The sequence below is a fragment of the Budorcas taxicolor genome, chromosome 2 (genome assembly GCF_023091745.1).
Source record: "Budorcas taxicolor isolate Tak-1 chromosome 2, Takin1.1, whole genome shotgun sequence".
Classification (NCBI taxonomy): domain Eukaryota; kingdom Metazoa; phylum Chordata; class Mammalia; order Artiodactyla; family Bovidae; genus Budorcas; species Budorcas taxicolor.
This window is the reverse complement of record NC_068911.1, coordinates 51,631,331-51,647,401: the sequence shown is the minus strand read 5'-3', so window position 1 is coordinate 51,647,401 and position 16,071 is coordinate 51,631,331. Positions and strand designations below refer to the sequence as shown.

General features: G+C 37.6%; 1 protein-coding gene across 1 annotated transcript in view; it reads left to right on the top strand.

Moving 5' to 3' along the window:
• Window positions 1-15,177, top strand: part of COL3A1 (collagen type III alpha 1 chain) — a 40,135-nt gene extending 24,958 nt beyond the window's left edge. The window contains exons 29-51 of the mRNA XM_052636178.1: window positions 337-381; window positions 923-1,021; window positions 1,112-1,219; window positions 1,398-1,451; window positions 3,282-3,335; window positions 3,420-3,473; window positions 4,168-4,221; window positions 5,195-5,302; window positions 5,740-5,793; window positions 6,073-6,126; window positions 6,325-6,486; window positions 6,602-6,709; window positions 7,673-7,780; window positions 8,904-8,957; window positions 9,077-9,184; window positions 9,672-9,725; window positions 10,095-10,202; window positions 10,497-10,550; window positions 10,647-10,754; window positions 11,645-11,942; window positions 12,561-12,748; window positions 13,115-13,357; window positions 14,091-15,177. Of these exons, the coding sequence (XP_052492138.1) occupies window positions 337-381; window positions 923-1,021; window positions 1,112-1,219; window positions 1,398-1,451; window positions 3,282-3,335; window positions 3,420-3,473; window positions 4,168-4,221; window positions 5,195-5,302; window positions 5,740-5,793; window positions 6,073-6,126; window positions 6,325-6,486; window positions 6,602-6,709; window positions 7,673-7,780; window positions 8,904-8,957; window positions 9,077-9,184; window positions 9,672-9,725; window positions 10,095-10,202; window positions 10,497-10,550; window positions 10,647-10,754; window positions 11,645-11,942; window positions 12,561-12,748; window positions 13,115-13,357; window positions 14,091-14,237 (2,424 nt within the window). The 3' untranslated portion in view covers window positions 14,238-15,177. The remainder of the gene's footprint in view (window positions 1-336; window positions 382-922; window positions 1,022-1,111; window positions 1,220-1,397; window positions 1,452-3,281; window positions 3,336-3,419; window positions 3,474-4,167; window positions 4,222-5,194; window positions 5,303-5,739; window positions 5,794-6,072; window positions 6,127-6,324; window positions 6,487-6,601; window positions 6,710-7,672; window positions 7,781-8,903; window positions 8,958-9,076; window positions 9,185-9,671; window positions 9,726-10,094; window positions 10,203-10,496; window positions 10,551-10,646; window positions 10,755-11,644; window positions 11,943-12,560; window positions 12,749-13,114; window positions 13,358-14,090) is intronic.
• The last annotated feature ends 894 nt before the right edge of the window (window positions 15,178-16,071 follow it).

Genomic DNA, 16,071 nt, shown 5'->3' with positions numbered 1-16,071 from the left:
TTGCATGTCACGTTTTCAAAACTCAGAAGCCAAAAGAATAAACAGTAATCATTTATAAATGATTAGCTTTCACATTTTCATGCCACAGTATCTGAGTTTTAACATTTAGTTTTGAAATAACAAATGTTATTTGTTAGTTCTTTAACAAAACAAAGAACAATTATTGAATCCTAACTATTCCATGAAAAGTTTGAATTTTATCTAAAAGGACCTTAAAAAAGAGAATATAGCTCATGACTGGATAAACTGAACGAGTCAAGTGTGTATTTTGCTTATTTATTTATATAACAAATATTCTGATAGAAGCCTAATCATGCAATGTCAACACTGTCCTAGGGTCCAAAGGGTGAGGCTGGTGCACCTGGAATTCCAGGAGGCAAGGTAAATATTTCAACTTACTTTCTCATTTCTTCAGCATTTTTAGTATATCAAACCAAAATATTCCTTTTTTAGAAACACAACATTGAAAATGTTTGATGAAAACATTTAGGGTAATCCAAGACATTTCCAATATACTAAATTTGCGTCATCTAGAAAATTAAATTTTCTGACATCAATAAACAAAGTAGAGTCACCTATGGGCCTGAAATTTCAAAAGAAAACCTTTCTAGTGCATTGCTTCTCTACAGGAAAATGGTTCTGATAGAACAACTTTGAAATTTTCCCCTCATGATAAAATAATAATAAGTGTCAAAGCTAGCTCATCAGATCAGGTATAAAAATTCCTTTGCTTAGAGTAACTCATTTTAAGTTTCCATTTTTCACTCAATTGATCAAATGCAGTTTAGAATTATTAAAATTTCCAGATTATTCAAAAAATCAAGAGCATTGTGGTCTGTATCAAAATAATACAATGTAGGGTGTTTTTGTTTGGTTTTAAGCCTGAGTTTCCTAACAGGGATTTTCTGTTTTCCTCCAACAGGGTGATTCTGGTGCTCCCGGTGAACGTGGACCTCCTGGAGCAGGAGGGCCCCCTGGACCTAGAGGTGGAGCTGGCCCCCCTGGTCCTGAAGGAGGAAAGGTAACTCCCCCATCCAATTCAATTCACTTAGATTTTACAAAATGCATTTTGTATCTTTCTTGTGAGTTATGACTTCTCCTTTAATTTCAGGGTGCTGCTGGTCCCCCTGGGCCACCTGGTTCTGCTGGTACACCTGGTCTGCAAGGAATGCCTGGAGAAAGAGGGGGTCCTGGAGGCCCTGGCCCAAAGGGTGACAAGGTATCAACCTATTTTCTATTAATTATGTAATATGACAGACAAGTAATCCATTTCTAGAGAAACTGTTTAATCGGAACACCTACGATACATTGCAGTGAATCTTGAGGGTTGCTCCTCTTTTTGTCATATTTTCACTGGAGCTACCTCTAATCTGATGCCATTGTTTTTTATTTGACAGGGTGAGCCTGGCACTTCAGGTGTCGATGGTGCTCCAGGGAAAGATGGTCCAAGGGTGAGTACTCAAACAGGGGAGAAGCAAAATTTATGTAGTATGGAACAGCCCTTCACCTCAACTTATTTTTTCCAAAAACTCTTCATGATAAGTTAGATCATACTTTGCCACCTTCAGGGCATTAAAAAAGAACTAAATGACATGATTATTAAAATTTCTGATTTCTATCACTAACAATTCAACAATGACCTGAGAATGGAAAAATCTCAAAAATATGAGAAGTATTACAAGCTAAAGTCATAGTAATTCACTAAAATCCAAGATAATCAATACTGCTCATGAAGGAACTTTTTCATTTAAAAAAGCATTGAAATTCCATGATATATTCATACCATGGAATACTACTTAGCAATAAAAAGGAGTGAACCATTGATACATACAACAATGCGTACAGACCCCAGGGACATCATTCAGTTAAGTTCAGTTGCTCAGTCGTGTCCGACTCTTTGCGACCCCATGAATTGCAGCACACCAGGCCTCCCTGTCCACTCCTGGAGTTCACTCAGATTCACGTCCATCGAGTCAGTGATGCCATCCAGTCATCTCATCCTCTGTCATCCCCTTTTCCTCCTGCCCCCAATCCCTCCCAGCATCAAAGTCTTTTCCAATGAGTCAACTCTTCGCATGGGGTGGCCAAAGTACTGGAGTTTCAGCTTTAGCATCATTCCTTCATGCTGAGTCATAAAAGTCAGTCTTGAAAGGATCCATACTGCATGATTCCATTCATGAAACATTTGAGATATGGAGCAGTTTTATGGTTGCCAGAAGTTAGGAATAAGGGACAGGGAGAATGATATAACTGTAAAGAGATGACATAAGGGGGTCTTTTATGATAATTGGATATTTGAATATCTTGATTGTGATGTGGTCATGCAAGGTTATACAAAATAAAATTGCATTAAAAATTACATACACATATACACAAAAAAATAAGTGCATGTGTAACTGGTATAATCTGAAAAACTCCATGGATTGTACAAATGTAAGTTTCTTGGTTTTGATACTATACCATAGTTCTGTAAGATGCAATCCTGAGAGAGGCTGGGAGAAAGATGTACAGAATTTTCCTGAATATTTCTTTGCAATCTTCCATGAATCCATAAAACTATTTCAAAATAAAAGTTTAAAAACACATTACAATCAATTCTGTTCACATTAGAGAACACCTAGATATGACTGTAGCAAATAAACATGATAATTAAGCCATTAGATAGACGTTATCTTTACTGAAGTTGCCTTGAACAAATTCATAAATACTTCACTTTTAACAGACTAGATAGGAAAGCCATCATCCAATATTCTAAAATCTAATATTTTATTTATGTAATACAAGTAAACCTTAATGTTTGAAAATTTTGATGTGAAAACTTTGATATGTGCAGCAATACTTTGAGTGGTTAAATTAAATATTTTGAGTTATTATACAGTTAAATAAAGCAGTACACTTTAATTTTAAAAGATACGACTGTAAGATCTTACATCATGTCTTATTTATCTTCTGCAATAGATACAACTATAAAGAGATGACATGAGGGGGTCTTTTATGGTAATTGGATATTTGAATATCTTGATTGTGATGTGTTCATGCAAGGTTATACAAAATAAAATTGCATTAAAAATTACATACACATATACACACAAAAATAAGTGCATATGTAACTGGTGCCATCTGAAAAACTCTATGGATTTAGTAAACTGTGCAGGATTTGCACATTGAGTAAAGAGTATTTAATTCAAGCCATCACAATATATCCATATATATGCCTTTTGATTAATAAGGAAAGTGATGCTGTGCATCTTCAATATTAAAGTATATTTCTATTTCTTTAGGGTCCCACTGGTCCCATTGGTCCTCCTGGTCCAGCTGGTCAGCCTGGAGATAAGGTAACACTTAACACTGTTTAGAAACAGAAAGTGTCTTTTGTTGCTGTTTAGATGAAGGACAATTTTTTTTTTTTCTTTTTTAAGGGTGAAGGTGGTGCCCCTGGAGTTCCAGGTATAGCTGGTCCTCGCGGTGGCCCTGTAAGTGTTACAGATGTTTTAACATCATTTTAGCCCCACACAGGCAGCAGCTACCTGTGCTTCCCTCTTTAGCAATTCTGTCCATGGCCCTAGTCTCAATGGTGGGATACTACCTGTTAGCATCATATGACATACAAGGCAAGGTTAAAGTTCTTAAAGCTAAGATTCACAAGAGACTGTGAGACCATTTCCAATCTTGCCATCTTTCCTAAGTAATTCTGGAAAAAAAATATAAAAGTTGCATAAGTAATAATATGCATTTGTAAAAGAGTATTTCTTAAAGCCATAGGATCTTTGCCCGAGGCTACTTCTAGATCTAAAATTCTCTGCCTTCAGGGTTTGCAGACTCAGGAGAGATATTTAGTAAATGTTTTTAACTAATTGAATGATTTCTCAACACTTTAACCTTATTTTTATTTTTTTAAACCCTTGCATTTTTAGAAGTTATACAATTAGGTTTTTTAAATACTTCAAAATTCTCAAATTATTTTTCTTACAAAAATAAGAAAAAAATTTGCTACTTCGAATTCTATTGAAAAATGGAAAGGTCTTTAGAGGTTAAGCTCTGTTAGCTTTGCACACTAACATTATCTTTCCTTAGCTTAAAGGAAAAGATAAGATGATGTAGAGGATGATATGTGCTCCCAATAGGAAGATATTTCACTGTCACTAATGAGGATATTTTTCACTTAAGGGTGAGAGAGGCGAACCGGGGCCACCAGGACCTGCTGGCTTCCCTGGTGCTCCTGTAAGTATGATCATTAAAACATGCATGTCACATAGCCCAGAATCACTATCTCAGTAAGAAATAGTAGGAGAATAAGTCAAGTCTGAATTCTAGTCTATCTCAGCCACTCATTCCCTATGAGGGTTCTTTTATCCACCTCCCGTGTTTTTTTAAACTTTATTCTTACTGTTTAAAAGATGGATACAAAAACACCTGGTTTGCCTTTACGCCAGATTAATGAGCCTAACACGGTCTCCTAGACTTAAAGCACTCTGAAAGTTTTTATTAAAGTTCTTCCATTTTTAAATGGCACTAAATAAAATTTCTTCTAAGCCCCATCTTTCTCAAATGCATTTATTGGTGCTTGCTTTGAAATGCACAATCCTTAGAGAGAGTTTCTCCCTTATAAAAAAATTATGGAAATCGTACCACTTTCTGGACAATTTTCTTTTATCGTGGAAACTCTTTTTATTTTCTGGTGGCTTCATGTGGGGTATGGGACCTTATTCCCCAACCAAGGATCAAACTCATGCCACCTGCAGTGGAAGCATGGAGTCTTAACCACAGGACCACTAGGGAAATCTTTATCATGGAAACATTTTCATTGACTTCGTTTCTTCCGTGTCTTCAGAGATGGTTCCAATTTTATTTCAACATGTAAATATATCCACCACTATGTATAAAATAGAAAACTAATAAGAATCTACTATAGAGCACAAGGAAATCTACTCAATGCTCTTTGGTGACCTAAATGGGAAGAAAATCCCAAAGAGAAGAGATACATGTGTACATGTGGCTGGTCCACTTTGCTGTACAGCAGAAACTAACACAACATTGTAAACTATACTCCAATAAAAATTAATTTAAAAATTGAAAACAGATTTAAAATATCTCTCTGCATGAAAAATTCTATTTTCTGAAGAAAAAGCTAAGGATAAGCCCAGTGCATCGTGAAGGGTGTCAGCTCACAGGCTGTTTTTGTTTCTGAATGCAGGGCCAGAATGGTGAGCCTGGTGCTAAAGGAGAAAGAGGGGCTCCTGGTGAGAAAGGTGAAGGAGGCCCTCCTGGAGCCGCAGGACCCCCTGGAGGTTCTGGGCCTGCTGTAAGTATCTCTCTTTCTCTAAGCCTTCTAAAAGAAAGTACTTAGGTTTGTCAATAATTTAATATTTCGCACCGAGAGAGAGCTTGTCATGGTGACAAGAATACAGTTTTCATAGGAATACAGTTCTGAGTTTGAAGCTTGGCTCCAACAATCTAGTTACCTCCATCAAGTTACTTTCATGTCCTCAGAGAGTTACTATTTTTGTGTTTTGATGTAGGTTCTCATTTCTGTTGTAGTGTTTTCCCCCAGTTTTATTGAGATAAAACTGACATATACATTGCATTGTATAAGTTTAAGGTACAACATAATGACTGTATGTGTTGTGAGATGATTGTCATGATAACCAGAGTTGCTGATTTTTCAAAGGTTTAAGGCTAATCCCAAATTTTGATTTTGATACTATTCTTATCAACCATTTCCATCTCCATTCCATATAGGGTCCCCCGGGCCCCCAAGGTGTCAAAGGTGAACGTGGCAGTCCTGGTGGTCCTGTAAGTAATGATCATCTGAACTATTATTGAAAAGCATTAATCAATATCAATCTGTATAAAAACTGCTTTGAAAGCCCTAGTTTCCTACAGAGAGTATAAAATTATGATCACGTATTCATGTGTGAGTTATATGTAAATTCCAAGAGGAAAAAACAAACCATAAAATGCAGAATAGAATGCAGTTCCTACCACATTTCTTACATTTCATATGTGTTTTAGTAGTTAATTATTTGTTCTCCTTGATTTTTGATATTCAAAAGTACATTTATCATTTCGCAGGGTGCTGCTGGCTTCCCCGGTGGTCGTGGTCTTCCTGGTCCTCCTGGCAATAATGTAAGTACTTTTTAAAATAATTTTAAGCCATATAATCCATAAAGAGTACTCATATGTGCATAGGTTGAGAAACTTATCCACTGCAACTTCTCTTTTTATAAAATACCATATAAAATTATTTGAATCCAGGTGAAAGAGGGAAGAAAAAAATGTACTTTTTCATTATAAAATATTCAAATATCAAACATTTCTTTGTAGGGGAACCCAGGCCCCCCAGGCTCCAGCGGGGCTCCAGGCAAAGATGGTCCCCCAGGTCCACCTGGTAGTAATGGTGCTCCTGGCAGCCCTGGGATCTCTGGACCAAAGGGTGATGCTGGTCAACCAGGTGAGAGGGGAGCACCTGGCCCCCAGGGCCCTCCGGTGAGTGCTTTCTTTGCTCTATGGATTAATAACAGTTTTATTTTCAATCACAAATCAATAGAGGAAAACATAGTCACATAAAGAGTAACCAGGATTTCATTATCCATCACAACAGGGAGCTCCAGGCCCACTCGGAATTGCAGGAGTTACTGGAGCACGAGGTCTTGCAGGCCCACCAGGCATGCCAGGTGCTAGGGGCAGCCCCGGCCCACAGGGCATCAAGGTGAGTGTAGCTGTCTTTCACTGGACCTTTGTTTCCTTTATGAAGTCTGATAGTCTTTAGACATCACATGACCATAGCAAGTATGTAATGAACAAGTTTCCCTGTAATTAGATGTAAATTCTTGATATTTTCAGTTTCAGGAAGCATGCATATTATTCAAAGGCTCTGGAATCGGAAAACAATGCACATCCAGGACCAACACAAATAGATTGATATCACAGGAAATATCTTGTCATCTCAAATACCTCTATTAGGAACCTTGTCAGCATTCTTCAGTTTGCTGACTGTCAGTCTTGAAGGGGAAAAGAATCTCAGCTGTAGACCTATGATTCCTTTAATTGATACCAATTATCCATCAATTCAATTCATTTTATTCTCCTGACTTTCTTTCACTGATACTTCTATAACATCCTGGTGCTTAGCGTCTTAAATATCCATTTAGCAAATAGAGAAATAAAATTGCATTTTATTAGGGCTCACATTTTGACACTTTGAGCACCCTTTTAAACTGAAAGTCATATAATATTGTAGTGAAATTACAATATAACATTTAAGTCTATTCAATTTATATGAACATATCCAATAAATGTATGTTCTTTAAATAGAGGCAAACATTCAATATAACTTAATTCTAATGGGCACCATAAACCTGTGGTTTCATGATGATTAATCATTATTTTTTTCTTATAATAGCCACGTCTACTTATGTACCTCATATTCGGATGTATTCTAATATGATAATAAATGTAATTGCTCAGGCATCCAGGTTCATTGGACAAGTTAGAACATACAAGAAGTTTGTTCACAAAGCATTTTTCCTCTGGCAGGGATAGTTTTAGGAACAAATTCAATAAGAATTGAATAATACAAAGTTCATCCCTGGGAAATAAAGACATCTAAAAGTATCATATTAATTGATTTCCTGGAAAGAAATATGTATTTCTTTTATTTCTTTGTACACAGGGTGAAAATGGTAAACCAGGACCTAGTGGTCAAAACGGAGAACGTGGTCCTCCTGGCCCCCAGGGTCTTCCTGGTCTGGCTGGTGCAGCTGGTGAACCTGGAAGAGATGTAAGTACTAGTTCTCAGAAAATATCCAATGAAGCACGCTGTTGTTGTTCAGTCGCTAAGTCATGTCTGACTCTTTGAAACCCTTTGGACTGTAGCACAACAGGCTTCCCTGTCCTTCACCATCTCCTGAAGTTTTCTCAAATTCATGTCCATTGAATCAGTAATGCCATCCAACCACCTCATCCTCTGTCATTGCCTTCTCCTCCTGCCTTCAATAACTTATTTAAGCAAGGGTCAAATTGGCCTTGCTGCTGCTGCTGCTAAGTCACTTCAGTCGTGTCCGACTCTGTGTGACCCCAGAAACGTCAGCCCACCAGGCTCCCCTGTCTCTGGGATTCTCCAGGCAAGAACACTGGAGTGGGTTGCCATTTCCTTCTCCAATGCATGAAAGTGACAAGTGAAAGTGAGGTGGCTCAGTCGTGCCCGACTCTTAGCGACCCCATGGACTGCAGCCCACCAGGCTCCTTCGTCCATGGGATTTTCCAGGCAGAGTACTGGAGTGGGGTGCCACTGCCTTCTCCGACAAATTGGCCTTACTTGGGTCTAAAAGTGTAAATATTGCCACATGTCAAAGTTCACCTTTTTTCTCTAATAATAAATATTCTTTCTATTACAATTTATTACAATACAGCCTTAACCGTTCATGTTCATTAATATTTACCCAGTGAAGGATCATTAATGGAGAAGGATATAATATTTAGCTAAATAAACAAAAGAGTTGAGGATTTGGAAAGCCCCAGTTTACAGCATTCCTTCTGGGTAAAAATATTCTACATATTATCTGTGATTAGTCCTTTCTTAAATTGTAGATTTTCATTATCTGCTTATTACTATGTGTCAAGCTTTTACGTCTCTCCTAAGAGCCCTGTTTACTTTGCTAGTCACTTCTCTCTCTCTCACCCTGTGAAACTGTAGTATCACGGGTGTACTGCCTCTCCACGTAGGCATTGTCAACCCTTGCAGGGTCATACCCATTGTCACATCTAAGATTTTTCACTCCCAAGAACCAACTTTCATTCTCTTTAGGAATGATATTTTACCCATTGAGAATGCATGGCTTCAGTGGTATTTAAATAGTTCCAAAAATTTTGATTTCTTTTCTTTTTCTTTTTTCTTTAATCAGGGAAACCCTGGATCAGATGGTCTGCCAGGCCGAGATGGAGCTCCAGGTACCAAGGTATAACAAACACAAGTACAGTAATTTTTTTTGTAGGTTTTCATTATACCTTTTAATAGATGTAATTAAAGCAATAAGTGCTGAGCAGATCAATTTTGGAACTGTGAACTTGTCCATAGGGTGACCGTGGTGAGAACGGCTCTCCTGGTGCCCCTGGAGCTCCTGGTCACCCAGGCCCTCCTGGTCCTGTCGGTCCAGCTGGAAAGAACGGTGACAGAGGAGAAACTGTGAGTTCTAAGGAACACCATCTTTCCTTACTTACCCATTTTCCACAGTAAAGAACTCAGGAGACAAAAGATAGAATGTCATATCCGCCAACCGAAAGATCTACTCTCATTTGTTTCACAGTTTTGTATACTAGTCATTCCTTAGACAACGGTGGTGACGAAGATATATGAGAAATTTCTGGCAGTAGTCAAGGAAGAATTCATTTTTTAAATTCAAAATGCTATTAATCACACCAAATGTATATCCGCTTGGTCAACATATAGTTGAACTAACAGGATGTTCTCAGTTTTCCTGTTTAGACCCCCCCAGGTAAAGCTATAAACAGGTCAAGGATTTGTAAGGAAAATGTAATCCTAACTTTCAGTAGTATCAGCAAGCATACCATTATTCTCTCACAATGAAAAGATTAGCATGTAAATAAAACAAATCTATATCAAAAAGTAAACACTTCCCCCATGTTTGTTCATTTGTGTATTTTTATTTTAGGGCCCTGCTGGTCCTTCTGGGGCCCCAGGTCCTGCTGGATCAAGAGGTGCTCCTGTAAGTTTTTGTTTGTTTGTTGCCTATTTTAACTACTCTATGGTGTAGGAAACAGTCTATTTTCTAGCATGTACAGGAAAAAGGGATGAATAAATACATAACTATGGAACCAAATTTAAACTTTCGTTTGATGAAACAGAAAGCAATTTAGGATCTAAAATGTCGGCCTTGGGTATACATGGCAATTATTGGGGTTCTATACAACTCTCAGTCCAGAGTCCAAACCACCACAACAGTTCACGTATGCCATGTCTGTCGATGGGACTTCTAGCTTGCAGAATATTATAAAATGGACTTAACTGTTATGAGTTCCAACTTGTTTTTCCGATGCGTGTGTGTGTGATCCTAATCTGAAATGTGTTTGTAAAGGGTCCCCAAGGCCCACGTGGTGACAAAGGTGAAACTGGTGAGCGTGGTGCTAACGGCATCAAAGGACATCGCGGATTCCCTGGCAACCCAGGGCCCCCCGGATCTCCAGTAAGTGCATCCGCTTTGTTAGAAAGTCCTCTCAATGCAGTTTCGCTGATGAGATAGGCACACCTTAGAGATCAATAATAGAAAAATGTTCATCTCTGAAAGCCTATGCTACAAGAGATTAGAAATCAATTTAAGAGCTTATTTGAAATAGTAGTTGGCATGAGACAATGGGGAGAATAAGGAAAAAGAACTCATGTTTCATCTTGACCCTCAAGTTTCTCGATCTGACCTTGAAAATACAGTTTCCTGAGTGTTTTGAAGGCATCACTCAAATGCACCTTCCTTTCCTTTCAGGGTCCCGCTGGTCACCAAGGTGCAGTCGGCAGTCCAGGCCCTGCAGGCCCCAGAGTATGTACAAGAGAAAGATATTGGAAGTTCCATGTTTAAAAATTTTTGCACTGCAGGGAAGTATTCTACCATTGTGATGTCATGATCATTTCTTAGGGACCTGTTGGACCCAGTGGGCCCCCTGGCAAGGATGGAACAAGTGGACACCCTGGTCCCATTGGACCACCGGGGCCTCGAGGTAACAGAGGTGAAAGAGGATCTGAGGTAAGACATTACTTATAAACATGTGTATCTAATTTGCTATAATCTGCACATTTTCAGAAACACTTTGCAATATTTTAAAATTGAGATAGCAAGCTAAACACAATACAATTACCGAACTTAAGTTAGGGACTGAACAATCACTTTAGGACATTCTCCACCATAGGAAAACTTTCTCCATCACACTGCCCACAACAGGGAGAAAACGAGAAAACCTTCCTTACAGTTTGATCAGATAACAGTTATATCAGAATGAAAACATAGCGCAGTTAATAAAAAGAACTCTGCCAGTGCTGATCTCATGTTAGACAGCTCACAACTATGATCCTCATAATGACAGGCTTAAAGTACGGATGCATTCCACTGCTCAAACAGCTTCAGTGATTATTCCTGTTTTGCTGCTTACGCCGTCATTTCTAACACATTCCTATCCCACGCCTTTGGGGTAAATGGAAGAAAAACTATTATCCCCACAAGTTACACAATTAAACACAAAGTTAAGTGGTTAACCCCAAACCACAAGGTTAATGATAAATCTGGGGTCAGAATCTAGGTTTCCTGATCATAACTCCTCTGGCATGTCAGCATTAGAATTGCTAACATCTTAGAAGAACACACGCTAGAGTAAACTTTGTGATCTAACACCACTTCTTCCGATACAGTAGAACACAATAAACTTCATAATAATGGATTATAGTTATAAATTGGTTAATATTCCTTCAAAAACAACCCAAGTAAACTTGTATCAAAATAATTATGCTGACACAATGTATTAATTCTTTGTAAGACATTTTCTTGGGCTAGCAATGTATTTTTTCAGTGGATACCAAACAAGTTCACATCACTGACGTATGTTCTTACACATCAGTGATGTATGTTCTTACTCCTTCTAGGGCTCCCCAGGCCACCCAGGACAACCAGGCCCTCCTGGACCTCCTGGTGCCCCTGGTCCATGTTGTGGTGCTGGCGGGGTTGCTGCCATCTCTGGCATTGGAGGAGAAAAAGCTGGTGGGTTTGCCCCATATTATGGAGATGAACCGATAGATTTCAAAATCAACACCGATGAGATTATGACCTCACTCAAATCAGTCAATGGACAAATAGAAAGCCTCATTAGTCCCGACGGTTCCCGTAAAAACCCTGCTCGGAACTGCAGAGACCTGAAATTCTGCCATCCTGAACTCCAGAGTGGTATGTTGGGGAAACTTTCACTCTCATAGCAACGGGATAACAGAAAAAACTGCCTGTATTCAAATTTAGGGAAAAGGAAAATTTTACTGTGAGTAGAAGATATTGTATAGCAGGAATAATCCTTAAATAGTGTTAGTTGAATGGAAACTCCTTGATGTTGTAAGAAAACATGAATTTTGTAGATGTACTTAAACTGTAACATAAATTCAAAATATTCCAATATAGGAAAATTTAAAGACAATTTTGTAGAAATTTTAGAACAAATCATGTTTGGGCACATTTCTTCATATCATCACGAAGTTCTTTGAGTTATAAACAACATATATCACTATGTTCTCAGGATCAAATATTTGTTATTTGATGCAGGCATAATTTGCAATTTAATCATTGTAACCTATTTACTAAATTTTTCAAATTAAGAAACTATCCAGAAGTTCCTCTATTATGCTACACTAAAAGTGGAAATATGTAAAATACAAAGACATTGGCAGTCAACATTGTGAATGCCTCACTCAGTCACTCCAGTTGTGTGTATGAACGCCTTACAAAATCATTTTGGCCTAAATCCCATTACTGAACTTTATAACCAATTCCATTGTCCTTTTTGTGACTATTCAGGAGAATATTGGGTGGATCCTAACCAAGGTTGCAAATTGGATGCCATTAAAGTCTACTGTAACATGGAAACTGGGGAAACGTGCATAAGCGCCAGTCCTTTGACTATCCCACGGAAGAACTGGTGGACAGATTCTGGTGCTGAGAAGAAACATGTTTGGTTTGGAGAATCCATGGAGGGTGGTTTTCAGGTAAGAAAAGATATGCCATTTTTCTTTAACTGATTTATCTTTGCTTCCCTAATTTTTTGTTCCTCCCATTTATTCATCGCAAAGCAAAGATAGTCAATAAATAGAAAAGTGCAAAAAATTGTATATACCCAGATAGCTATTATAACTTGTTTCTCAAAACTAAATTAGATTAAATGATTAGTACACAATCACCTTTCTTTCAAATTTAAGATCTTTATGCTGACACTATATATTATACATGCAATAAGAAGTTGTAGATAAAATACATAAACAATTTACAGTATAGTGACCATACTCTCTGTATAAATCCATTAGGTATAATTGCAGCTAAAATGTTTGATCAGCTTTATTTGTTCCCTACCACAGTTTAGCTATGGCAATCCTGAACTTCCCGAAGATGTCCTCGATGTCCAGCTGGCGTTCCTCCGACTTCTCTCCAGCCGGGCCTCTCAGAACATCACATATCACTGCAAGAATAGCATTGCATACATGGATCATGCCAGTGGGAATGTAAAGAAAGCCTTAAGGCTGATGGGATCAAATGAAGGTGAATTCAAGGCTGAAGGAAATAGCAAATTCACATACACAGTTCTGGAGGATGGTTGCACAGTAAGTATCAGCATTTTTATAAGCATGCCTTATGATGAGCTCAGCTTGCTCATTTAATCATGCTAGTTTTAAAAGAAGGAATAAAAATAATGAGTGTGAACAAAAGATGGCATACGGTGTGAGTTATGTTGAATACTGATTCACTCCAGGGAAGGTTAAATGTCACAGACAATGAGTTTATCTTCTCAACCTCCAGGTGAAAGCTAGTTACTATGAAAGCAATTGAAATTTAAACCCATGGTATAAACTTTATCAGATAATTTAGATGATTGCTCTCCATTCTACATAACTGCCATCATACAATCTCAATCTAAAATCTGGTTTTAATTTTACTTTAAATCAACCCTTTGTTATTATCATTTATGAATAGAAGAAGAATTCACTCCTAATATTAATAATATCTCACAAGTTCCAGTATAAAAGACCTATCTACTTCTTAGTAAACTAGCTCCCTACCTGGTAGCAATGATCAGAACTGAGGTTTCTGAGAAGGCACTGGCATGTGGCAATCTCCCTGTTGGGTTTACCCTGAAGTACTGTAAGGCTTTGGTTAATGATATGGTTTATCTGCTGGGAGGATTATCACTTTGAACTGGAGCAAGTCTCATATGTATACATTGCAAGTTGGTAACTCCGTTTAAGCAAAATATTTTTAAAACTTCATCAGAAAAACTAAATAATTATAATGTCATTATCACTTACATTTTTTATTTGCTCTTTTTTTTTTTTACAGAAACACACTGGGGAATGGGGCAAAACAGTCTTCCAGTATCAAACACGCAAGGCCGTCAGACTACCTATTGTAGATATTGCACCCTATGATATTGGTGGTCCTGATCAAGAATTTGGTGCGGACATTGGCCCTGTTTGCTTTTTATAAACCAAACTCTATCCAAAGTCCCAGAAAAAGCTTCACACTCCATATGTTCCTTTTGTTTTAATCTTGTCAGCCAGTACAAGTGACCAAGTTCCAGTTATTTATTTCCAAAATTTGGGGAAAAAAGTGTAATTTGACCAAAAAAGGATATTTGTTTTTGCTATTACACCAAATACAGTTCAAATGCTTATTGTTCTATTTTTTTATCAATTTCAATTTCAAAATGTCTCAATGGTGCTATAATAAATAAACTTCTACACTCTTCCAATAACACTGCGTTACATTCTTTGAATCCTAGCCCATTTTCAGAGCAATGATGGTGCTTACCATTAAAAGATTACCTTTCTTCTGAAACAGTCAAGCAAGAAATTAGAAAAGAACTTTCTGTTTCAACTACCTCAACCTGGTCAGAAACACAAATGAATTCTATAAGTCCCAGAAGATGAAAAAATTTGTATAAAATGCCAAAACTTATAAACTTCACTGACTAAGTTCCTAAAATATTGGTTTTTAAAAAAGTAGAATATAGTGAAAAACTTTAAAGAAATAGTTCTGAAGCCATAATTAATCTTGAATATCAACTGCTTTTAAAGGTGCTTTTCTTTTTTCTGGTCATTGCTGGTCAAGTTTACCAATATTCAGCAAGTCTTTAAAGACACATGGTCTGGTGCTAATGTATTTTCACTTTTAAAACTCTAGGTCAGAATTGTTGCCTTGCATTCAAAACATAGTTGCACCATCTGTACTTGTCTCCTGTCAAAAATGTTTCCTGGTGTATCACTGCAGGAGACACTTTCCCTGCATCCTGTGAAAGTCAACAACAACAAAAAACTAATAAAGGGGCTGCTTTTGTCACAGTAACACAGAGAATGTGTTGAAATTAAACTTTGTAAGCTTGTATGTGGTTGTTGATCTTTTTTTCTGACAGACACTCATAATAAAAGATCATAATAAAACATTCCTGGTTTTTGTCAGCTTTTCATAGATGTATGAACTCCAGTGATTTTTCCTGGAAAAAGCATATTGAGTCTTAGCTCTCTCACTTAATAATACAATAATGCTCCTTCAGGAATATGAGATAATATAACTCATGATGGAAAGAGAGATAATGCTCAATGGGGAATCTTGCAGATTTTTAGATCATATTTAGTAGAACTCCTTGGGACATGTTGAAAACCGAAGGCTTCTATTTGACACAATCCCTGGAAATAGTAACATGGTAAATTAGTGAGTCCCTAAAGTAAGAGTAATAAAGGAGGAAATTTCTGGTAATTTAGAAGAAAGCAAGCTGGGTCTAGCCAAACAGACTTTAATATTGAGAATAATTGCAAGGTTATTCTACTGCTTCTAAACACCACCTCATTGCCCTCTTGGGTCAGGGCAATGCAAGTTATTAATTTTCTCCACCAACACATTATTAATTTTTTAGCTACTGTAAATAATAGTAGTATCATCTTACATACCTGACTTTATAGTTTGAAATTTATTCACTCTATGATTAATAATAATACCTTCAAAAATAAAAAGTCCTTCAATCATATGTCAAGACTCTTTGTCCACCTACCCTTTAAGCTCAGCTCAGTTCAGTTTAGTCGCTCAGTCGTGTCCGACCCCATGGACTGCAGCACTCCAGGCTTTGCTGTCCATCACCAACCCCCAGAGCTTGCTCAAACTTATGTCCATCGAGTTGGTAATGCCATCCAACCATTTCATTCTCTGTCGTCCAAATCCCCTCCACCCCCTCAATCTTTCCCAGCATCAGGGTCTTTTCCAATGAGTCAGTTCTTCTCATCAGGTGGAGTTTTAGCTTCAGTCCTTCCAATGAATATTCAGGACT